Genomic DNA, 26,538 nt, shown 5'->3' with positions numbered 1-26,538 from the left:
ATCAAAAACATTAAACTTAGTCCCCAGATCACACATTTTAGTAATCAAGAAGCTCTGTTGGAAATGGGGAAGAATAGAATAAAGTTATGGGAATAATCATATAACTTGGGGAGTTTTCTTTAATACTATAAATAAATAATTATTCAGAAATGTGGTTTTTATGCTTGTGGGTTGAATGTCAAGTGCAACTACTGTACATGGATTCATTTTAAATGAGGTACTGTCAGTTGACTTTGTGGGTCCTTTTCTGAGCTCTCCATTCTGTTATTTTTTTTTTTTTTGTCTTTCAGTAATATTCCATTGTATTGATTACTATACCTTTATGTAATTAAGGTATCCTGTTTTTCATTTTATTGATTTTTTTGCCTCTTTGCTGAATAATATTAAGTAATATTAGTGATAGTGGACATTTCTTTCTCATGCTTATCTGCCAGCTATCCTGGACTGTGACCACCCACATAGGTTCTCCTTCACTTACACACTGTTAACCTTCTAGTATATTCACTTTACAACAGCTTGCAGCCTTCCATTGCTTTCACCACCTAACTTTTCTGCTACAAGTCTATAATTGTTAATAATTGTTCAGAAGTACAAATTTATACCTCTCAACTTAATAGGGGATGATATGACTAGGAGTTTCATTTTTTTCCCATCTTCTTTATGCTTTTGCACCTGGATTTGTGTCTTTAATCTTGGAAAATGATTTTGCTTTCCATTCTGTTTCTAAGATTCAGTTTATCATGTGTGAACTGCATCATCTTCTAAGGATCTAGAAGTTCATGATCTTCATTGTCTTTCTGTCCTGTGTGCACCCCCCATCTTAATAGTCTTCTTTCATTTTCTGAAAATGATCTGTTAAATATTTGCATTTTCTTCCATCTTTGTTTCTGTCTGCCTCCTAGCCTTCTCACTATGCTTCAGTGTTTCCTCTGAGGTTTTGTTATTTTTAACTTACTATCAGTTTAGCAACAAATAGCAGGCAAATGTGTTAATATTTTAACAATTGGTAAATAAAGGTGAAGGGTATATGTAGTTCTTTGTAGTATTCCTTTGACATTTTTGTTTGAAAAAATTGTAGAGGTGGAAATTAATAATAACCATACAAATAGTAGTTTGTTTTTATTTACATTTAGTATATATTATGCACTGTTTCAAGCACTTTAATTTATGATAGCTCATTTAATCTTTTTATCAACCAAAGTTATTATCCCCATTAATGTATAGATGAGAAAAATTAAAAACATAGAATATATAACATTCCTTGAATATTACATAGCTAATAAATGAGAGCTGAGATTTAAATTCAGAAGATCTGGAAATTTAAAAATCAGTAAGATATGGCTGTTTTCAAAGGACTTGCAATCCAATTAGTATCTTCAACAGCTGGTATGAATTTAAGCCTAAATTCAATGCCAGAATTGGCTCTTTAATCTGTGACTTTTTTAGATGACAAAATTCTTAATTCCTGTATTCAGTTAGTAATCAAGACTTGTTTGAAAAAATTTTAATTCATTAGTCCCTTGCATTTGGTTCTCCTAATGTAAGCCTGTATTCTATACCTGATTCTCATGCTGTAGACTATAGGCCAATCTCTTTTAGTGTCTTTCTTCTGTAATCATTCTTTTACTCACTTGGCAGAATAAAAAGTAAATATTAATTTGGTTATTAATTGGTATTTTTGTGATGTCACATCAACAGGATTTTAGAATCTCAGAGATGAAAGCTTCATAAAAAAACTCAGTGATTAAAATTATTCTTGTTATTCAGTGCAAAAACAATAACAGCAAAAACAAACAAAATTTAGATACAAATGAAAAAGAATAAGCAATCTGTTTCTTCACAGTGTTTATAATTTGGCATTTGTTGCTAACAAACACAGTATACTGTGATATATATTATAAGGGGTCTTCAGTGGAGGTATCAAGTCCTGCTTGGGAATTAAGGAAACTTTCCCTGAAGAAGTGCCAACTAACTTAAAATGAAGAGTTCTCCAGACTGAGTATGCAGTAGAGGGCAACATGAGTAGACTGACAGGACCATTGAGAAGGTGAGGATTTGGGTTCAGAGATGAGGGAGATTTTGACTTGCTTTGGGGATCTCAGCTAATTAGTGATTGATTAAGAAGTTATTCTCAGGAACACAGGTGTTGTGGGAATAAACCAAAGAATAAGTTAGATTCAAGCTTCTGTGGTGTCAGAGCCATTTTTAAGATTACCTAGTCCCTGAAAAATATGTCTTGTTCTTTGTATCATTACTCCCTTGCCCTGCCCAAAGTCTTAACCTTTCATTTCTGGTAGACTAAAACCTCATAATGTATAATTCATCCCAGATTCATTGCTGCCTCAGACAATTTCCCAAAGTATATCAACTTTTTTTCCTCTAAAAATATAGCTCTTTTTATATCTTCTTTTCATTTGTCAGGTTATTCCATATTTTTGTCAATAACACTTCCTAACTTTTTACAACTATATGTTTTACATTCACTCCCATGTATAGATGGTATATCTGTTCAGTCATGGATAGGTAAATTCATACTAATTAATTGATCAGTATTTGAGATTCACAAATTCAATCATATTTTGAACCAGTAAAAGAAAGTAGAAGTATAAGGGTCAAATTATAAGATCAAAGTAGAATCTTACTTCTGTATCAACAATATAAAAATGTATAAAAATAATTTTCTTGGGTTAAAAAGGAAGGCCTAAAATATTTACAAGAAATAGTTTCAGAGAAAAATAATCATATAGAAATCAGCTTCATATTGAATATTTCAGAGTTCAGAGATTTGGGAATATTTGTTGAAAGGTAAAAAAAATTAGTAGTTACTACATTTTTACATTTTCAGCGTGGTCGAAATCTAATGCATTTTGACTTACAAATTTAATGCATTATAAATTGAACCTTATTTCTAATAAGAGAATACTTTTTCAGTATTATTTTAAATATTGAGACTTATTCAGTTCTTGTCATAATTTAAGAACTAACTAGAATTATATGTAAAACGTATGCAGCAATTTTTAAATTGCTGTAGCTATGACTTCTGTTTAAAATGTTGTTTTGTACTTCCATGAAACACATTGTCCCTAATTTTCTTTCTCTTTTTTTTTCATGAATATTATGGTATGAAACTGAAGAGAAGTATAAGTTTTTTAAGAGTAGACTTATTTTTACTCCAGTTTAAGTTTATGAAACTATATGATGTATATATATAAGACTTTAAAAACTTTGGTTAATCTTAATTGGAAAAGATGATTTATCAACAACATAAAAACAAAAGAATAAAGAAATAACATTTCTTATGTCTTAACTGCTTGCTAGAACTTTCATGAAATGGTAGTCGAAGGTGTGTCCAAATGGAATTAATATGGATAAGATAGTTATGGGGCTAAAAAAGGTGTGCAGTTTAAGATGCTAAGCAAAGCCAAAAGCTAACAAATAGGCAATAAATGTAGAAGGAATAAAGAATGTAGGAGGAATAAGTATAATTTTTCCAGCTGAAGCCATTTCATTACTTTGTTTTTATTCCAGTTCTTAGGAAAGAAAGTTATTCAGCCAGTGTGTAAAACACAATAAAGATAGGGTAAGAGGGCTTCAGAAGATAATTATTTTAATGACGTGTAGACTGATTGCACATTTCAGTGGAAGTACATTCAATGACTGATATGAGTACAAGTGAGAGACTTTCTAGTAATGATAAATGATTTATAAAGATCACTGCAATAATTTCATTATCTTTCTTTCTGAAATTTATGTCTTTTCCCCCCACCTTCTTCCCCTGCCCTTCCAGAGGCTCTCCTTATAGAGAATCTCCTTTGGGTCATTTTGAAAGCTATGGAGGGACCCCCTTTTTCCAGGCCCAGAAGATGTTTGCAGATGTACCGGAAAATACAGTGATACTGGATGAGATGACTCTCCGACACATGGTCCAGGATTGCACTGCTGTAAAAACTCAGTTACTCAAACTCAAACGTCTGCTGCATCAGGTAAGTACATATTGAACATTTTTAGCTCTTAATATTTTGAATTGAAAAATGGATTGACTTCTTTTTTTGAAAATAAAGTTGCTTGGGTTTCTAAATGTCTGTCTTTATTTCTGTAGAATGTCTATAAATAGTACATAGTAAACACTTTAGTCAGAGAAGACAGCTGAGAGTGTTGTGTGATGGTCTTATTTGTTATCTTAGCATTTATGAGCTATGCAATATTTTGTAAGCCAGTCTCTGTTTCTGTTCCCTCATTTTTATAGTACCTACATTGGAAGGTTGTTGAGAAAATTAGCAATAATAGTTGTAAATTGAACAACTTAATACTGTAAGCATTGTAGGCATTGAACATTCTGTGTCTGTTACTATAATTTCAGATAAGTGGGAAATAAAAAAGTTTTTTATTTAAATAATTACATATTTTTTTTGTTTGAGACCTTTAAGTTTAACCTATTTGGTTCTATCGTTTCTTTTGAGAAAGTCGAGACTCCTAGCAGTGATATGATTTGTCCAGAGTCATGGGATGAGTTGATGGTAGAGTTTGGATTCTGGTTTAACAATACTTTATTTTAAGCACTTAGTGTTTATAGACAAGGCTAGAGGCATAGTAGAGAACCAGGGAACCAATGAATCAAATAGTAATTTTAAATAAAGGATATGTTTTGTTTGTTTTTAAATCTATTTGTGTTTTATATACTAGCTTTTAACTTAAAACTGTGATTGAGAAAGAACAGACTGACTTCTCTCCACTGCTTAGTTTTCTTTATGGGTCACTTTCTTCAGTGTTGTATGTTTTAACTTCAAATGAGCAAGGACCAAATCTTAGAATTCCTAGTGGCCATCGAAACCAGACTCATGGTATCTGCCATTTGAAGTGAAATATGCCTCCTAAGCCAATAATGATGGTGATGAATATATGCATTCTGTTAAAGAGTTTTGTAAATTGTTTCATATTGCTAGGATGGGATTTTTCCAGACTATTCCTCTCCATTCTTATGGATATTTGACTTAACTTTTAAGAAGGAACCTTTCTGTGCTAAAGCTGGGAACAAGAATGGAGGATTCTTTTTGGTCTACGGTTCTTGGACTTCTTCCAAGGCAGAAAGAAAGTCCATGATTGAGGTATCCAGGTACAGAATTTATAAATTAGTTTAGCTATAACCAGGGAATACGGTTTGATTTATAGTGTTTCTCTGCTGCTAGTTTGAGGAAAAGATTTTCTGATCAGAAAATATAGCCATAGAAAAATATAGCCTGTAGAAAAAGATGGTAGGAAAGGATGGGAAATAGCCAAAATATCTACTGTAAGCTAGTCATTATACTACCTATACCTCGTGTCCTCTTCTATGTCTGGGTACATTGCCATGAATCATTAACCCGATTAAATATCACCTGATAATATTAGGCCACCACTAATAATGAGAGGAAACAAAATTGAGGAGGGCTTAGGTGGATTGATAACCAATTACTAGTACGAAAGAAATTAAAAAATGGTTTTCAGTGTACTTTATATAAAGCCATGTGTTATTATTAGTGCACATGAATTATATAAAATAATGGGTTTCATTGTGGCATATTCATAATTCATATAATTCATATTAATCATATTCCCCTCTATAGTAAGTAGAGACTTTGTTTTGTTTTATTAAGAATTCTCTGTTTTTGTTTTTTTTAACATATCCCCTTGCCCCTCACTCTTTCTCTTCGGTTGCTAGGATCAAGCTATGGCATCACATGTGCTAGGCAAGTACTCTAACACTAAGCTACATCCCCAGCCCCTATTAAGTGGTCAGTTTTTCTTTATTTTTATTTGACTTTTTTTTTTGAATCTTTGTTCAAATATATAATGATTTTCTGATGTTTACTAATATTTAAGAGTGAGGAACTGAAATGTTGATTCAGAAGTTTTTGCACATGGATCATACTTGTCAACTGACCAGTTTCATTTTATGGTGATGGATGAATGTCAGTGGGCTCCCAGCACCTACTAAATGAAGGAATTTTCTTTCTAAGGAGGTGTAGTTTCTCTGTGGAAGAAACCTTTGATTTTTTGCTTGGAATAAAGATAGAAGCCTATGAATATAGTAATTCCTTATACAGCTTTTCATCCATAGTTTTAACCTTAAGCAGTCATGTAGTTATTCTTTTTTCTTTATCTGACAAAACAGGGAAAAGAAGAATAAGAGAGAGAATTGAACCAGAAAAATAAAAATTTGGACATTCTTAGGAAAAGTAGTGAGATCTCTTTAGCTTGTTAGTATCCTGAAAAGATGGTGGGGGCAAAGTGACTGTTACATTAAAAGAAATGTAAGGTACAATTAGATACAGTGTAAGATTCTGAATTTGTTATTGATTTGGACAGAGCAGCTATAAAGGACATTTGGGTCAGTTGGAGAAAATAAACTTGGCCTATATAAATGACAAGGTGGAAATTTACTAAAATGAAAGGGTGGAGATGAAGTGTTGATTGAAGAAAGCAGATTATAAAGTAGTATGTACATTATGATCACATATCTTTGTATCTTCAGAAGGATATGCTGTAAATTTTTAATGATAATAACCTGAATGGTGATAATGTGAGTTTTTAAAAATTATTTTAATCCATATTTTCTAATTTTTATTAGAAACTATAGTGAATTTCCTAATTCATTCTTTCTGAAAAATAAAAGGTTATTTTAAAACTATGTGTCTTAGTCAAAGATCAGTTAATAATTGGTTGTGGTTAAAATGTGTAGGATTCTAGACAGCAAGCAAGAGTGATAGCTAGGGTTAGGGCAGATTGTAAAGGGCCCAAGCACCACAAAAGCAGTAGATTAGACAGTGGAGAATGAAGAGAAGGGAATGGGGATAAGCAAAGGAAGGACAGTGGAAAGAATCTTACATAGTTTTCCCATACACTTATATGAAAACAACACAGTGAATCATACTACCATGTACATCCGTAAGAATGGGACTCTTAATTAGAATAAGGTATATCCCATGCTTGTATAATTAAATCAAAATGAATTCTACTGTCATGTATAACTAAAAAGAACCAGTGGGGCAGGAGGAGCAGTTTGGATTTATTCTATTGATGGTGGTAGCCAGAAGACTGACGTGGCCATATTGGTAGTTAAAAGACATTGCTCAATGATTGTTACATTTAATTGCTTTGAAGTATTTGAATTTTAGTGCTCTTTCAAGCATCTCTCTGACAGATAAAACTTTTATATAGTAATCATGAATGGCATACTGGACATTCTTGTAGGTGCCTGTAATACACGTCTCTAGTCCTTGAAAAGTATGTGATGTTGGCTTCATATCAATTAAAGAAAGTAAGCCTCAGAAAGCTAATCAATGATAATTTTTAAAAAATCAGTGTTTGGTTTTTTAACCCCAATCTATTTGATTCCAAGGCAAGTTGCACACCTTGAGGGATAGTTGTTGACCTTGAGGGACAACATACAGAGGGGAGTGTGAAAGTAGCCTTCAACATTCTTACCATCGTCAACTCCTTACTATCACTACACATCCTTTTGCCAAATCTAGGCGATAGAACCATTATTTTTTTAAATCATTCTCTATGAATGTTCATTTGAACAAAGTTCTCCCTGTTCACAAAATTTAAAAATTGTAAACTGTTGTATTTGGCCTTTGATTTGCTTTTTATTTGCTATTATATACTCAACCCAGAGTTACTTTACAGTTTCAACAGGACTTTGTGTATCTCTTTCACTTTTTATATCACAAGTATGGAAGAAAAACAGTAGTAATATCATTTTCATACTGAAAAAACTGAGATTTTGATATTTAGTTGTGTTTCCCAAGGTTACCCAGTTGCATATTAATGTAGAATGCATTTTAAACCCATGGCTTTTGAACTATTTTATATACCTCTGTATATTTTATTACCCAATTTATAGAATTTTGATAAGAATTTTAATCCTGATCCAAAGAATATGGGAAAATAATGAAAATTATTTTTTTCTCAGTATTAGGGATTGAACCCAGTGTCTCATGAACACTAGGCAAAAGCTCTGCCAATGAATTTTTCCCCCAGCTCTTTTATTATTTTTGTGTTTCAGACAGATGTTCTAAACTGCCCAGGCTGGCCTCAGACTTGCAGTCCTCCTGCCTTAGCCTCCTTTGTACCTGAGGTTGTAGGTGTTGAGTCACTATTCTCAGCAAAAAAGTAATTCTTTTTTTTTAAATTTTTTATTGTTGGTTGTTCAAAACATTACATAGTTCTTGATATATCATATTTCACACTTTGATTCAAGTGGGTTATGAACTCCCATTTTTACCCCATATACAGATTGCAGAATCATATCAGTTACACATCCATTGATTTACATGTTGCCATACTAGTGTCTGTTGTATTCTGCTGCCTTTCCTATCCTCTACTATCCCCCCTCCCCTCCCCTCTCCTCTTCTCTCTCTACCCCCTCTACTGTCATTCATTTCTCCCCCTTGTATTATTTTTCCCTTTCCCCTCACTTCCTCTTGTATGTACTTTTGTATAACCCTGAGGGTCTCCTTCCATTTCCATGCAATTTCCCTTCTCTCTCCCTTTCCCTCCCACCTCTCATCCCTATTTAATGTTAATCTTCTTCTCATGCTCTTCGTCCCTACTCTGTTCTTAGTTACTCTCCTTATATCAAAGAAGACATTCGGCATTTGTTTTTTAGGGATTGGCTAGCTTCACTTAGCGTAATCTGCTCTCATGCCATCCATTTCCCTGCAAATTCTATGATTTTTGTCATTTTTTAATGCAGAGTAATACTCCATTGTGTATAAATGCCACATTTTTTTTATCCATTCGTCTATTGAAGGGCATCTAGGTTGGTTCCACAGTCTAGCTATTGTGAATTGTGCTGCTATGAACATCGATGTAGCAGTGTCCCTGTAGCATGCTCTTTTTAGGTCTTTAGGGAATAGACCGAGAAGGGGAATAGCTGGGTCAAACGGTGGTTCCATTCCCAGCTTTCCAAGAAATCTCCATACTGCTTTCCAAATTGGCTGCACCGATTTGCAGTCCCACCAGCAATGTACAAGTGTACCCTTTTCCCCACATCCTCGCCAGCACTTGTTGTTGTTTGACTTCATAATGGCTGCCAATCTTACTGGAGTGAGATGGTATCTTAGGGTGGTTTTGATTTGCATTTGTCTGACTGCTAGAGATGGTGAGCATTTTTTCGTGTACTTGTTGATTGATTGTATGTCCTCCTCTGAGAAGTGTCTGTTCAGGTCCTTGGCCCATTTGTTGATTGGGTTATTTGTTATCTTATTGTCTAATTTTTTGAGTTCTTTGTATACTCTGGATATTAGGGCTCTATCTGAAGTGTGAGGAGTAAAGAAAGATTTGTTCCCAGGATGTAGGCTCCCTATTTACCTCTCTTATTGTTTCTTTAGCTGAGAAAAAACTTTTTAGTTTGAGTAAGTCCCATTTGTTGATTCTAGTTATTAACTTTTGTGCTATGGGTGTCCTATTGAGGAATTTGGAGCCCGACCCCACAGTATGTAGATCGTAGCCAACTTTTTCTTCTATCAGACGGCATGTCTCTAATTTGATATCAAGCTCCTTGATCCATTTTGAATTCACTTTTGTGCATGGCGAGAGAAAGGGATTCAGTTTCATTTTGTTGCATATGGATTTCCAGTTTTCCCAGCACCATTTGTTGAAGATGCTATCCTTCCTCCATTGCATGCTTTTAGCCCCTTTATCAAATATAAGATAGTTGTAGTTTTGTGGATTGGTTTCTGTGTCCTCTATTCTGTACCATTGGTCCACCCGCCTGTTTTGGTACCAGTACCATGCTGTTTTTGTTACTATTGCTCTGTAGTATAGTTTGAAGTCTGGTATCGCTATACCGCCTGATTCACACTTCCTGCTTAGCATTGTTTTTGCTATTCTGGGTCTTTTATTTTTCCATATGAATTTCGTGATTGCTTTCTCTATTTCTACAAGAAATGCCGTTGGGATTTTGATTGGCATTGCATTAAACCTATAGAGAACTTTTGGTAATATCGCCATTTTGATGATGTTAGTTCTGCCTATCCATGAACAGGGTATATTTTTCCATCTTCTAAGATCTTCTTCTATTTCTCTCTTTAGGGTTCTGTAGTTTTCATTGTATAATTCTTTCACCTCTTTTGTTAGGTTGATTCCCAAGTATTGTATTTTTTTTGAGGATATTGTGAATGGAGTGGTTGTCCTCATTTCCATTTCAGAGGATTTGTCGCTGATATACAGGAATGCCTTTGATTTATGCATGTTGATTTTATATCCTGCCACTTTGCTGAATTCATTTATTAGCTCTAATAGTTTCTTTGTAGACCCTTTTGGGTCTGCTAGGTATAGAATCATGTCATCTGCAAATAGGGATAATTTAAGTTCTTCTTTTCCTATTTTTGTGCCTTTAATTTCTTTCGTCTGTCTAATTGCTCTGGCCAGTGTTTCGAGAACTATGTTGAACAGAAGTGGAGAGAGAGGGCATCCCTGTCTTGTTCCAGATTTTAGAGGGAATGCCTTCAATTTTTCTCCATTCAGAATGATGCTAGCCTGAGGCTTAGCATAGATTGCTTTTACAATATTGAGGTATGTTCCTGTTATCCCTAGTTTTTCTAGAGTTTTGAACATAAAGGGATGCTGTACTTTGTCGAATGCTTTTTCCGCATCTATCGAGATGATCATATGGTTCTTATTTTTAAGTCTATTGATGTGGTGAATAACATTTATTGATTTCCGTATATTGAACCAGCCTTGCATCCCAGGGATGAATCCTACTTGATCATGGTGCACAATTTTTTTGATATGTTTTTGTATCCGATTCGCCAGAATTTTATTGAGGATTTTTGCATCTAGGTTCATTAGAGATATTGGTCTGTAGTTTTCTTTCTTTGAAGTGTCTTTGTCTGGTTTAGGTATCAGGGTGATGTTGGCCTCATAGAATGAATTTGGAAGTTCTCCCTCTTTTTCTATTTCCTGAAGTAGCTTGAAAAGTATTGGTATTAGTTCCTCTTTAAAGGTTTTGTAAAACTCTGCTGTATACCCATCCGGTCCTGGGCTTTTCTTAGTTGGTAGTCTTTTGATGGTTTCTTCTATTTCCTCAATTGATATTGGTCTGTTTAGGTTGTCTATATCCTCCTGACTCAATCTGGGCAGATCATATGACTTAAGAAATTTATCTATGCCTTCACTATCTTCTAATTTATTGGAGTATAAGGATTCAAAATAATTTTTGATTATCTTCTGTATTTCTGAAGTGTCTGTTGTGATATTGCCTTTTTCATCCCGTATGCTAGTAATTTGAGTTCTCTCTCTTCTTCTCTTCGTTAGCAAAAAAGTAATTCTTTAGTGGCGTCTCATCTCCTTACTTTTAATTCCCTGTACCCTCTTTTAAAAACTTTTTATTGGGCTGGGAATGTGGCTCAAGCAAAAGCGCGCTCGCCTGGCATGCGTGCGGCCCGGGTTTGATCCTCAGCACCACATACAAAGATGTTGTGTCTGCCGAGAACTAAAATAAATAAATAAATAAAAATTCTCTCTCTCTCTCTCTCTCTCTCTCTCTCTCTCTTAAAAAAAAAACTTTTTATTGAAGCATAATATTCATACAGAAGGTCTATCTCAGTGAATTTTTCACAAAAAAAATATCTGTGTGATTAGTACCCAACAAGGTGAACATTAACAGAACAGAATCCTCTGGTTACTTTTACTACCATTCTTCTACTGGTAACCACTTGGTTTCTGAAATCATAGATGAGTGTTGCCTGTATTTGAACTTTAAAATGAAATGAAATGAAGTCATATAATATATGTACCTTATTTTGCTTGACATTATATTTATAAATGTCATCCATTCTTTTGCATTCTTATTGTAATATATTTCATTTTATAATTATACCACAATGTATTTAATTTGTTCTACAGTTGATAGGCACTTGGGTATGTTTCCACTTTTTGGTTATGAATAGTGCCACTACAGTATTCTAGCTTATGTCTTTTGGTCAATATATTTATGCATTTGTATTGGGTATCTACCTATGTTCTGGTCTGTCATAAGATATGTAGATATTCAGCATTAGTACATACATAAAGCAATTTTCCAAACCTCTTTTTTCTATGATTTCTTTTCATTAGTTTCCCTGAAGCTTTTATCATATTATCACCAGCATCTGTTTTGACCTTGGTGTAAGAACGAAGAATCTTAGATGGAGTATTGGAAAAACATGATGATATCTCTTTCTGATGTTTTATTTGGTTTATAAAATATTTGAACTCTGTGATACATGTCCTATTGAGGATGCTTATTTTGGGAATAAAAATTTAAAAGCACATATAGTATTTTTAAAATATTAATATGATCTATAACTGTTTTGTTTATTCCCTTATTCCAATGTTGAGAATAAAAACTAGTAATTTTTTTTATCACATAGTTATGTTCTCTTTCTGTGTGTTTGTTTGTATTTATATTATCACATACATGTATGCACATGTGTGTGTAGTGTTAGGTGGACATAATATTGAAAGCAGCAGAGTAAGAGTTACTGTCACTTTGTGGCAGAGAACCATATAAAAGCTAGGATACTCTTGTTCTTCTATCTCCCAATTTTCTTGTCACTCTAGGAAAAACAGAGTATATGAAATATATATAAAAAGAGTGTGTATAAGCACAAGAGTTCAGTATGATGAATAATGTGAAACAATTGTGTATTCTCTAACCACATTTAAAAAAAAATGAAACATTAATAATCTTCATGTGTGCTCCTTCCTAATTGCAGTGCCTTCCTTTCCAGAGTTTACAGCTTCCCTTTGTATTCCCTTCAAGTATTACATATATATTTGTATCCATATGAGTATTTAGTTTTCCCTCTTTAAATTTTTAATAAGTATAATTGCACTCTTAAGTATTTCTGTGTGACTTCATTCACTCAACATTTTTAAAGGTTCTTTCATGTTTATGTTTCATTGATTTTCATTTCACTGTTGATGTTTCATTCTATGAACAAGACTGTCATTGTCCAGCTTCCTCTTGATGCTAATTTTGTTTCCAGCTTTTTTCCTCTGACAATCATTACTACTATGAACATTTTCCTAGTATACATATATAAAAGTTACTCAGGTGTATTTAATTAGGAGTGGAGTTTCTTAATCATGAGGCACAAAAAATATTCTGCTCTGTAAATACCAAACTATTTTCCAAAGTTGTTCAATTTTTTTTTTACCCCCCATCCTGTTTTGTATTCTTCCATATCTGTGCAAACTTAATGTTATTCAGCTTTTAATTTTTGTCATAAGGGTAGAATATAGGGGTTTTTAATGGTGAACGCTGTCTCCAAGAGACTCACTTCAATTTGCATTTCTGATTACTAATAGAATTAAATCTGTGTGGAATTTTTGTTTTCTTGTTGTGTCTTTGTGTGAGATTTAGAGGTGTGTGTGTGTGTGTGTTCTAGATATAAGTGCTTTGTTGGTAATATGTATTGGAAATATTTTCTTCCATTCAGTGGACTGCTTTTTCATTTTCTGGTATCCTTTGATGAACAAAGGTTCTTAATTCTGGTGAAGGTGAATTAATCAAACTTTCTCTTTGTGGTTTGTGGTTTTAAAAATCCTTGTGTAAGAAGTTCTTCCTTGCTCTGTAGTCATAAAAATATTATATTCTTTTCTAAAACCTTGAAAGTTTCTATGTTCACAATTAAATCTCAAATACCTGGGAATTGATTTGGTATATGAAAGATGTGAGTTAGAGATCCACTTTCTTTTTTAAAAAAATTTATTTGTTTTAATTAGTTACACATGACAGTACAATGACCTTGACATACCATACATTTGAATCAGATGAGATATAATTTCTCTTTTTTCTGAGAGATCCACTTTCATCTGAATAATCAGTAGGTTCATCACTGAAAATATTAAGAGTCTGTTCTTTCTCCTTCGGTATGCAATGTCTGCTCTTTAAAATACTAAATGTGCATTATATGTGATACTATCCCAGTTTCAGATTCTACAACTTGTTACTTAGTATTATATCAATATACTTCCCTGTCTTACCTTTCTTTGAAAACACCTTAACTATCTTAGTCTTCTGTTTTTTCATAAAATGTTACGATTTGGTTTTTTGTTGTTGTTCTACAGGATTTTGATGGAATAATATTGAATGGACAGATCAATTTCAGAGGGACAGCTTATACTATTTAGACTTTGTATCCAAGAACATGATGTATATTTATTGGTCCATCGCTTTAATTTTTTTCGTTAAGGTTTTATATTCTTTGCATAAAAATCTTACACACTTTTATTATATTTACTTCTAATGCCTAAAGTGTTTTGTTGCTACTGTAAGTGCTATCATTTTCTAATGTATTATTGTTGGTTTACAGAAATGAAATGAGTTCATATTTAGCAATTTTGATGCAATTATTATGAATTCTAATAATTATTCATAGGTTTTGGAGGAATTTTTTATCTAGATAAATATATTATCTGCAATAATGAGTTGTGTTTTTCCTTTCCAGTGTTTGTATTGTGCCTCATTTATCCATTGGGATAGAAACTGAAGGAAAGTGTTGAATCAGTCTTGTTTTGCTCTTAAGCTTAACAAGAATGCTTTCAGTGTTTTGACTAGTAAATGTGATATCTCCTGTATCATTTTTGTGGATCTCCTTAATAAGATGAATTTTTTAATTTTTAAAGTTTTGAGGCACTCTTTAAAAAGCACTTTTACTTTTTTTTCAGGTTTCAGAACCTTTTTTCTTAAGCTTTGAATAAATTGCCTACATCCCCTCACTCCCATGTGCCTTAGTGTATTTCCTATAACTAAGGATATTTTCTGATATAATCCCAGTTCCGTCATCAAAATCCAGAACTCAGCAATAATACATTAGTACCATATAATCATCAGAGACTATTGAGGTTTTTTCATTTGTCTTATTTATTAGCAAAAGATGTCAGGGTAACATATTGAATTTAATTATCATGGCTTTATAGTATTCCTCAGTCTTTCCTTGATTTTGATGACCTCAACACTTTAACACCTCTCAATTTGGTTTTCTCTGCTATAGCCACATGATTGGATTCAAGTTATGTACCTTTGACAGAAATGTTACTGTAGCAATGCTGTGTTGTTCTCATTGCATCCAGTCAGGTGGCAGGTGGTTTTAGGGTATTTGTTTCTGTCTGTGCTTGTGTATGTATGTGCGTTTGTGGGTATTTGTACACATACTTTTTTTAAAAATATTTTTTAGTTGTAGATGAACACAGTATCTTTATTTTTTAATTTTTATATGGTGCTGAGGATCAAACCCAGTGCCTCACATGTGTGAGGCAAGTGCTTTACCACTTAGCTACAACCCCAGCCCTGTACACATACTTTTGACTGTGTTTCTGTATCTATTGAAAACTATGACATTATACTCAGAACTTTTATTGTAGTCTAAATGCAGCATTTCTCTGCTTTTCCATATTTATAATTCTCTCACAATGAAAAAAACTGATTTCCATTTTCCTTAATTTTTTTACTCATTTGATCAGTCCTCCTGATATAACTAATCTCCTACTACCACAGTCACTTCCCCTTTCTTCAAGTTGCCTTTTTCAGCCCATTTGGGCTTTACTAGGTTGTGCTAGGCCCTGCATATTTAGGGTGTTTTCCTCAACTCACTAAGGTTCTGAATCCCCTTGCATGGCTGCGTATCCTGTGTTACACCTTCCTTACGTTACTCAGATTATGACTCCTTGTCAGCTCATACTAATCCTCCTTTCCATATTTGCCTACTCACTCTGCTTGGGCTCTGACACCATATGCCAGTTGATACCACACAAGGTTTACCCTCACCCTACTTGACACTGACGCCTGGCACTTTTCCCTTTCCTTTTTAAACTCTGTCATTCCTTGCCAGGCCATTTCATGTGTAAATGCCAGTTTTGCTCTGCTTGGGCTCTTACAGCAAGTGTCAGGCTACTCAAATGTATATACCTTCTATTCACTTAGACTTGATTCTCCTATCAGACTTTTTCCAACTCATCATTTCTGACATGAAATGGTAAGCTGTCCCCTTGTGTGGACATGTATCTTTACCTGCCTAGGCTTTGAAAGTCTTTGCTGGCTGTCCCTTTTTGGTGGGTACCTATCTTTGTGTCTTGCCTAGTAGCTTGTTCAGGAAAGGAAGCTAAAGGAAAATGAAAAATATTTTTCTCAATGACTTTATCAAGATAGAATTTACAGTCAAATGAAATGTTCCCATTTTAAGTACATCATTCGAGTTTTTTGGCTATATGCAATTGTTCAGTTACTACCACAATCAAGAAATAGAGCATTTCTGCACCTGTTAATGTTTATTCATTTCCCTTTGTAGTTGGTTTCTCTCAGAGCTGGCTCTGGCAACCACTACCCTGTTCTCTATTAAGAAAGTTTTATGTTTCTTACAGTTTCTCCTAAATGAAACTATCTGGTATGTGCTCTTTTTGTTTCTGGAGTCTTCAACTCACCTTAATGATTTTTGATATTCATCTGTGTTTTGTATCAGTTTATTCCTTTTTATTTTAAGATACCATTCCATGTTACATACATACACACACACACACACACACACACACACACACGTATACACACCCACTCTAATTTTTTTTATCCATTTACCTGTTTAAATTATGCTATCCATTTACCTGTTGATTGAAATTTGAATTGTTTTCAGTGCTGGAACAATTTGGATGTTTCTGAATCTTTGGATATTAATTATGAAAGTTAATAGGAACAAGTAATTTTTTTTAAAGAGAGAGAGAATTTTTTTAATATTTATTTTTTAGTTTTTGGCAGACACAACATCTTTATTTGTATGTGGTGCTGAAGATCGAACCCAGCGCCGTTCGCATGCCAGGCGAGCACGCTACCACTTGAGCCACATCCCCAGCCTGGAACAAGTAATTTTTTAAAAATCTGAATAGCCAATACCAGAGCACAGATTGGGCTCAAGCCAGTTTTTCCATTTCTTTGTTAAATGATCTTAGATAAGTACTTTAACTCTCTGTGCTACAATTTCCTTATAATAAATAATCAAAATTATAATGAGAACCTGTGTTAAGGACTGTTGCAAAGATTGCATGAGGTTATTCAGATAAACTGCTAAGCATAATACCTAATACATGTAAGGCAATTAATATTTATTAGCTGTTATATTAATAGCTAATGTCAATGGCAGTAACAATGTCAAAGTTAAAGATTTGGAGGGGTCTTAAAACATCACACATTTATTATCTTAGCACTTCTGTGGTTCTGAAATTTTGGCACCCCTCAACTAGGTTCCTTTCTTTAGGGTATCTCACAAAGCCTGCAGTAACATCATTGGCCAGGGTTGGGGGCTCATGTAAACACTCCACTGGAGAATTTACTTCTGAGCTCACATGGTTGTGGTCAGGATTCAGGTAATTGAGCTGTTGAGCAGAGGGCTTCATGGTTCTTTGCCTGTCAAATAAGGGTCCCTTTCAACTATTTGCTTGCTATGTGGACCTCTATAATGCAGCTCACAATGTGGCAGCTTAATTTATCAGATCAAGCATGTGAGATCTTCCTCTACCAAGTCAGAAGTTAGAATCTCTTGAAATCTAATCATGCAAATTCTACTCTTACCTCTTGATTAGGACCAGCCCACATTCAAGAGAAAAGAATTACATAAAGGTAGAAATATCAGAAAGTGATATCTTAGAACGTCTGTCCACCATAGGATACTTTGTTTAATGCCTTTTATCTGGCAGTGATATCTTTACTTTCAAAGTTATTTTGGCCTCAAACTTGAGGGTTTTTTATTGCTTTTTATTATTTTTAATTTTAATCTAAAATTATTTTAAACTGATATGTAAAAAGCATAAAATAATACATATTTATGGGTACCATTTGAGATATTGGTATGTGTGTGTGTGTATGTATGTATGTATGTGTGTGTGTGTATATATATATATATATATATATATATATATTAATGTTTAAATTAGGTTAAACATATCTATCTCCTCAAACATTTTCATTTCTGTATGGTGAAAATATTCAGGATCTTTTCTTCTAACTTTTGGAAATATACATTGTTATTTGCAGTCACCTTGCCATGCAGTGCCACACCAAAACTTTTTTTTTTGCTGACTGTAATTTAGGTTCTATCGATGAACCTTTCTTTACCCCTTCCTTCCACTACCCACCCTCCTCAGCCTCTGGTAATCTATAGATCTTAATAGATATTTCTCTAAAAAATATATAAATGGCCAATGGATATATGAAAAAAACACTTAACATCACTAATCATTAAAGAAATTCAAATCAAAACCATAGTGAGGTAGTTTTGATTCATACCTCTTTGATTCTACTGTCTGTTTCTATAAGATCAACTGTTTTAGATTCCACATATGAGTTAACCATACCGTACTTGTCTTTCTGAGTCTGTCTTACTTCAGTTGACACAATGATCTCAAGTTCTATCCATGATCTTGCAAATGACAAGGTTTTCCATTCCATTCCATTCCATTCCTTTTCTTTTCTTCCCTCCTCTTTCTCTTTCCCTTCCCCACCCTTTTCTTTCCTACAGGATGTTGCTGTGTTGCCCCAACTGTTCTCCAGCTTGTGGGCCCAAGTGATCTTCCTAACTTAGCATCCTGAGTAACTGTAACTACAGGCATATGTCATCATGATAGTTAAGATTTTATTTTTTTTAAATGGATGAATGGTATTGCATTGTGTATGTGTACATTTTCTTTATGCTTTTATCAATTGGTGGATACTTCACTCATTTCCATTTCTTGACTGTTGTGAATATTGCCACAATAAACATGGGAATACAGATGTCTCTTCAACATACTGATTTTATTTGCTTTGGATATATATATACCCAGAAGTGGGATTGCTGGAACATATGGTAGTTCTATGTTTAATATTTTAAGGAACCTCCATTCTGTCTTTCATATGTTTGGATACTATTTACTTTCCCACTAACAGTTTATAAGGGTTCCCTTTTCTCCACATCCTTGCCAGTGCCTTTGTCTTATCTTTTGATCATAAGCATTCTCACTGGAATGAGGTGATACCTCATTATGGTTTTGATTTGAATTTCTTTAATGATTAGTGATGTTAAATGTTTTTTTCATGTAGCATTGTCCATTTATTTCTTCTTTGAAGAAATGTCTATTAAAGTCTATTGTCCATTTTTAAATTGGGTTGTTCTCTGACTATAACTTAGTATCCACTGATCAACCTCTTCCCAGCCCTCTCCATACCTATCTCACCAGCCTCTGGTGACTACCATTCTTTAGAACAGGATATAGTACTAAAACATAGAATGAATAAAGGAAACCCAGAAGTATATCTTTTATTCACTTAAAAGAACACTGGATAAAGAAAGATTTTAAAGTAAATGTTAAGGGATTCTCATTAGTGGTATGGAACAAATTATATACTTATGGCTATGGTAAATTTATAGGTCTTGAAAAGTTGAATAGTATTAAAAAATCAAAATGTGGGAAAATTAGAAGAAATCAAAAGTAATATTTTAAGTGAGAAAATACCTGTAGAAGAGATATCTAGATTCATACATACATATTAAACACTTAGCTTTGGTAAAATATAAATTTAAATAATTTTATAAATACTGTTTGCTTACAATATTATAAAGGGTTACCCATATATAGAAACTTTTTAGCCTGTTTTTGAATGCCCCCCCCCTTTGTTTTAAAATGCTAGGCACTGTTAGGATCACCTCATCTTCCAAGCACTCGTTGAAAAATCACGATTTATAAGCCCTAATTTTTAAAACACTTTCAAATGTAGCTTGAATCATCGGATTGTAAATCCAGTAGGTAAATTACAATATACTCAAAAAGTGGTCTTTAATATGTGTGCAGTGTGAAGTGATTAATCATTCATCTGTGAGTTTTAAAAAGGAAGAAAAAAACCTTTCAGAAAGAGAAAGAAGGAAAACTTCTCTTCTTCCTCTGCTGCCTTTCCCAGGATGCCTTTTGTGATTATGTTATAGCATATCTGAAACACAAGGCATGTTTGTTGACATCACTGATGATGCTGTCAGCAGGGACTGGTCAGTGCTGCCAAACTTTTGTTAATCATTTCAAGTATCCATGTCCGTTGCAGCTGCTCTGGAATTCATAGGAAGATCCCAGTTTTTGCAAACACATGGAAGAACCACCTGGGTAAGATGGAATTTGTGATCAGGTTTTTGAACACATTAATATATGAAAGAGTTGTAATATTAGGGCAGAGTCTACCTTTGTACTGTCTTTAGTCTTCTAATGCTCTTACACAAGAAGAGGGTTTATCTATATTTAACAATTGCTGATTAATAGCATTCTAATTGCATTTAGAATTTAAAAATCCTAACTAGAGTCCATAAAAACTGCTGACACTTCACACAGTAAAGCAGCACAGAGTACTTGGATAGTCATTTAACTATAAATTGCATGTGTTTTGTTCAGTTGGCGTGGAGGTTCTTTGTATTATTTTTGCTCTTATTTATTACATTTGTTTATGCAAAACACTCAGAACAGTGCCTGGTGCATGTTAGTGAAAGTTAACTTTTTTGTTTGTATAATATGAAGCATGAAAATTGCATGCATGAAATTATTTCTTTGGTATTCTTTAAAGAAGGAATATATTTTCTGTCCCTTTTATAATGTTTTCCCCTGTAATGCTTAAAGGAACTTTTCTGAAAATGTTTTCTAATTTTGACCTGGACACTTTCATCTTAGTCAAAGTTTAATAGAGAGTACTACCATTGTTAAGTCTCAGTGTTATTTGCAGAGGGATTTTTTTATTAATTACTAAAGTTGGAGATGATATTTATGGTCTTTATGGCTCTTGGGCTTTGATGAAAATGAAAGTCTTTTTTCTTCTTTGATCTCCTAAATTTAGATTGCCAGACTTTTAAAAATAGAAGAAGGCAAGATTTTTCTTATTTGAAGCATAGCAATAACTTAAAATATCAATAATTTCTCGTCTTGGGCTATCTTTTTACTATTTAGAGTAAATTTTGCACTTTTAAAAATTGTTATAATGAATAATATCTGTATGGCATGAATTCTTTATAAAACATTGATATTCCTTTGTGGCCTTGCATAGAGGTTAGATAACTTCTCCTTAGTGTGAACTACATAATAAATATTTTAACCTTTTGGGGCAAGAGCTAAAATTGATGCTGTTATGTAAATATTTATAAAATATTCCATATGCAACCATTTAATAATATAAAAACCAATTTCAACTTGTGAACTATAATAAAGAGGTTACATTTTTCTTTCAGATCACAATTTGTTAGCCCCTCCTCAAGAAGATGATTAATTTTTGTGAGAGTTGTGAGTCAGATTTGTGAGTTAATGCAATTAGTTAGAAACTCTAGACCTACGACATTATCATTTTTGTTATGGCTATTGTTTAAAAAATAGTAAAAGTTTTTAAATGCTTTCCATGAATTAGGCACTATGGTCAGTATTATTACCTGAATCATTCCAAATATTTTTCCCCCATCCATAGTTTCTATTTTGATTTTATTAACATTTTTAAATGGATTATGTTTTTAGTATTTAAATTTAAGAAGCTTTCTCAACCAAAGGTCTTAAAAATATTTTCTGTTCATTTGGAGAAGTTTTTTAGTTTTAAGCTTAAAATTTAGGTCTACAATCTGTTCTGAGAGTTTTTTTGTATATGGTGTGAGTTATGGGTAAAGTTCATTTTACAGAATATGGATTTTCAATTTTACCACCATTTCTTGGAAATAATATTTTTTTTCTCTATTAAATTTTCTTGGTAGTTTTCTCAAGAATACCTTTAACCATAAATGTGTGGGGCTATTTCTGGACTTTTTAAATTTCCTTGATCTGTGTTGGTCCTTATACTAGTACCACACTCTATTCATTTTTAGTACTTTTTAAATGATATAGTGTAACTTCTCCTTTTTTGTTCTTTTCAAAGTGGAAACAATTCTCTTTCTCCAAAAAAATATTCTTTTGGGATTTTTGATTCAGGGAATTTTTGAATCTATAAGTTGAATTTGGAAGAGAATTTATATATCAACAATATTGAATCTTTCAATCTGGTAACATTGAGTCTCTTAGTTTACCAAACGAGGTCATCTCTTCATTTATTTCTCCCTGATTTCTTAACACACATACACACATTGTTTTTTAATATGCAGAGTTTATCGATACTTTGAAGTATTTCTCTACAAGTTTTTTTGTTTGTTTGTTTCTTTTTCTTGGTTTTTATATTTTTATTATTTTGGCTTGTAAGGGTTTTTTTTTTGTTTTTTGTTATTGTTTTAATGAAATCAATTTCCATTTGTTCTTTGCCACAAAATAGTTGTTTTTTTTTAATATTAACCTTGTAAACTTGTTATTTTCCTAAATTTATGTGTTAGTTCTGGTAGTTTTATTGTACATACTCTAGGATTTTCTACACCCAAAATTACATTATCTTAATGGATCCTTTCTTTTTTAGTTCTTGTTGTTTGCTTGCCCCTTGTACTGACTGAAAACTTCAATACAATATTGGAGCCTTGATTTGTACCTTTTATATTATTTTCCTGTTTGACAGTTTTGTTTGATTTTATTTTTTAGCATCTTCCACAAAACTGGTTTTTAATTTTCTTGATTTTTTAAAATTTTATTTCATTAATTTCTGTATTTTATTGTTTTCTTCTATTTGTTTTAGGCTTGTTTTATTTCAGGGACTGATTTGACAACTTTTTGTATTAAGTTATTTTCTTTCAATTACTAGGGGATTATCCTCTGTTAGGATTTTTTGATTTTCTGATTTGATTTCTAGTTACCTTTGTGTTCTTGAAAGCATATTTAGTATATATTTGGTTTCTTTTAAATTGAGCTTCTCAATTCTTTAAGTTCATATCTTTCACTGTTCATCCATTATTTCTGCCTCCCATTCTCCCTTCTGTGATTTCAAAGACATTAATGTTAGATCATTTACAATTGTTCCTCTAGTTCCTTGCACAGGCTCTGTTTATTTTTTTTCCCCTTTGCCAATCCTTTTTCTCTTCATTGGTCAGAGTGCATAATTTCTGTTGGGCTATCTTCAGGTCACTCTGTCATCTCAAATGCTGATATTTAGCCCTTTGAGTGCATTTAAAATTTTTAATGTTTGAATTGTACCAGGCCTAACATTTCCAGTTGTTTCCGCTTTATAAACTCTTTTTCTTTGCTGAAACTTTCTCTTCTGTTTACTTCAACAGTTCACCTTTACTTTTGGGAAGTTTTTATAACAGCTTTATTAATATCTTTTTCAATCAATTCCTACCTTCTGTGTCATTTTGGCATTGTCATCTGCGTGAGTTGAGATTTTCCCCTTTGTTTATATTGAATAATTTTGGATTATCTTAAATATTTGAACATTGTGTTATGAGATTCTTGATCTTATTTAAATTCTATAAATAATATTGTTTTTATTTTTTAAACATTAGTACACAATTTAATTTTGTTCAGGCTACAGATTCTAACTAGTAAACCTTGGAGTTATTATTTTGGCATTTTGGTTTGTAAGGTTTCAGTGTCATTTGGAGTGTGGTTTCAGAGTCAGTTATTTTCAAAGTTTTTGTCATGCTCTCCAGATCTGTTCTTGACTGTATACCAGAGGCTGGTTTGGGACCTGGATAATGGTCTTAGTTTATTTCTAGGTTTATTTTTCACCCTTTGATGTGCTATTAAGGATCAGTTGTAAACAGGTGCTTCTCTGGGGTGAACTTAGTAATTCATATTTAACTTTATCAAGTTACTTCCTAAGTTTTTGATATTTTGCAATCTCCCATGTGTTTTCTGTTTTTGCTAGGATTTCCCTTTTTTTCTCCACCCTGAAAACTGATGTTTTTTGTTTCTTTTTTTCATTCTTTCTTTTTTTTTTTTTTTTTGGCTCTGCTGCATATTTCCCACCACTTCACCCATATCCATTGTAAAGTAGTGTATACTTGAGTATTCTCTCATTCATTGGGGTTCCTGCTTTGCAGTTGGCAGGAAGATATTTTGATATTTGGAAAAAAGTCAAAATTTTTATGGTCTGTCTTTTCTTACATAACTTGTGTATAGGACTGACTCTATTTTTACATGTAAAGTCATTAAAAACAGATGAAATTTTATTGAAATGATTATTGTAAAATGTTTCTTCCTTCTTTTCCTCTTTTATACATTTTTAAAAAATGTGATGTTCTGACAACATATGTGCATTTTGTCAGGTTATTGCTTCTTAGGGGTGTTGAGCCATATGACATCACTAATGCAAATATAATTTATTCATGCTGAAATTTTGACAAATGCTTAGTCCTTATTGTTGATCAGCATTGTCTGTTGAACTTTTCTACATATATATTCCTGGGCCTAATCCCTAGAGATTCTGATTCAGAGAGTTATGTAGTATAATAGGTAAGGAAGATAATAACTTAAATACTCATCTCCCCTACTAGAACACTCCTTTTCAATACAGGTCATCATTATCTACACCCTGGGAAATCAGAACAGATACGTCTGAGAAAAATTTGTGATGTTAATGCTCCTTGAAAGTTGCTGAGTGGGTGTCACTGTTGTGTTTTATCAGGTCATAATCTCTCACCATCAGTCTAAGCATAATCTGAATCTTTTTTGAGTTTATCTATTTGAATCATTGAACAACTGATTTCTTATTCATAAACCAGTTCAGTGAGGATTGGAAATTAATATTTTCATTTCATTTTCTTTATCATGTTTAAGGTCAAAGTGTTTAATTTGTTCACCTTTTTTTATTGAAGTACAACATACAATCAAGTAAAGTACTTAAGATGTACCAACCTTAATTGTACAGCTTGAATTTTTCATATGTATGTTTATATAAAAACCACAGAGGCAAGACATAGACTACTTAGTTTTGTCATAAATGGGAGTCATGAATAGGTATTCTCATATATCTAGTATTCTTTAATTGAATGATTTTTATAGGTAAGCTTTTTTGAGTTACTTAATATTATTATTTCTGACTCCTTTATACCAAAACACATTTAAAGAGGGAAGAATCAATTGACTTTTACGCTGTTTCTTTGCTTTGGTAATCTCAAAATTCTTTAGGAAATTTTACATACTCCAATTGTAGCTCTAAAGCATTCAGTGGTTTTCTGCTTTATCATTTATATTGTATCTGTTATTTATTTCCACAGGTTATTCTTGCTCTAGCTAGGTTCATTTTTTTTCCCCTTCTGTTGGTACAGAAATGAAAAAGGAGGTTTCTAAAATCTTATCTCCCATTTTTCTTCTAGGATATGATTTAGGTGAATTCAAATTGAAGTGATTATCTGCATTTATTGTATTAATCTTCTCTTTTGTTCTTTCTGACAGCATGATGGAAGTGGGTCATTGCATGATATTCAGCTATCATTGCCATCTAGTCCAGAACCAGAAGAAGGTGATCAGATATATAAGGTATGACTAGATAATCATGCTGAAGATTTCAGAATTCTTATTACTAAAATAATAAAGCAGAACCAATTAAAATTTTGAATAATAAGAATTACTAGAAACCTAGAACTTGCTATCTTGTGAAATAATTGTTTGTTCTTAAATTTTGCTGCTTTGTTAAAATAATAATATCCCATTTTATCAGATCATAATGGAACGAAATTAGAAATCAACAATAAGATAAAAACAATAACATCTCAAATATCTGGAGACTAAATTATACATCTTTGAATGGTGAATGGATAGTATAAGAAATCAGGGAAGTAAATTAGAATACTGATAACAATTTATCAGAATTTCTAGGAAAGTATGAAGGCATTTCTAAGAGGAAAATATATAGCATTGCGTTCATACATCAAAAGAATAGAGATACCAAATAAATAATCTAACATTACATCTCAAGGCCCTAGAAAAGAAGAACAAACCAACACCAAAATCAGAAGAAGTCAGGGAATAATCAAAATCAGAGCCGAAATCAATGAAATTGTGGATTAAAAAAAAATACAAAAGAGAAACAAAGAGTTGTTTTTTTGTAAGGGTAAACAAGTTTGATAACCCTTAGCCAAACTAACCAAAACAAAGAGAGAAAACATTCAAATTCAAAATTCAAGATGAAAAAGGAAATATCACTATAGGATACTACTAAAATCCAGAGGATCATCAGAAACCATTTTGAAAATTTATCTTCCAATAAACTAGAAAATCTTAAAGATATGGAAAAATTCCTAGAGATCTATGACCTACCTGAATTAAACCATTAGGATATAGAAAACTTAAACAGATCAGTATCAAGTAATAAAATCGAAGCAGCCATCAAAAGCCTTCCAACACAGAAAAGCTCAGAACTGCATGGATTTTCAGCCAAATTCTACCAAAACTCTTTAAAGATAGAAGAACTCTAATACCTGCTCTCCTCAGATTATTCCATGAAATAGAAAAGGAGGGAAGACTGCCAATCTCATTCTATGAAGCCTTTATCGTCATTCTGAATACAAAATCAGACAAAGAAAAATCAAGAAAACTTCAGGCCAAATATCCTTAATTAACATAGATTAAAAAAAATCTTAATGAAATATTGGCAAACAGCATACAAAAACAGAT

The 26,538-nt window shown here is 32.7% G+C and overlaps 1 protein-coding gene across 6 annotated transcripts in view; it reads left to right on the top strand.

The window, feature by feature from the left end:
• Ccser2 (coiled-coil serine rich protein 2) overlaps window positions 1-26,538 on the top strand; it is a 149,567-nt gene that overhangs the window by 82,573 nt on the left and 40,456 nt on the right. For all 6 annotated transcript variants that reach the window (XM_027939967.2, XM_071611122.1, XM_071611121.1 and 3 more), the window contains 2 exons: window positions 3,788-3,983; window positions 25,318-25,401. In XM_027939967.2, coding sequence (XP_027795768.2) covers window positions 3,788-3,983; window positions 25,318-25,401 — 280 coding nt within the window. The remainder of the gene's footprint in view (window positions 1-3,787; window positions 3,984-25,317; window positions 25,402-26,538) is intronic.

Source organism: Marmota flaviventris, chromosome 4 (genome assembly GCF_047511675.1).
Source record: "Marmota flaviventris isolate mMarFla1 chromosome 4, mMarFla1.hap1, whole genome shotgun sequence".
Lineage (NCBI taxonomy): Eukaryota > Metazoa > Chordata > Mammalia > Rodentia > Sciuridae > Marmota > Marmota flaviventris.
This window is presented reverse-complemented; position numbering and strand designations above follow the sequence as displayed.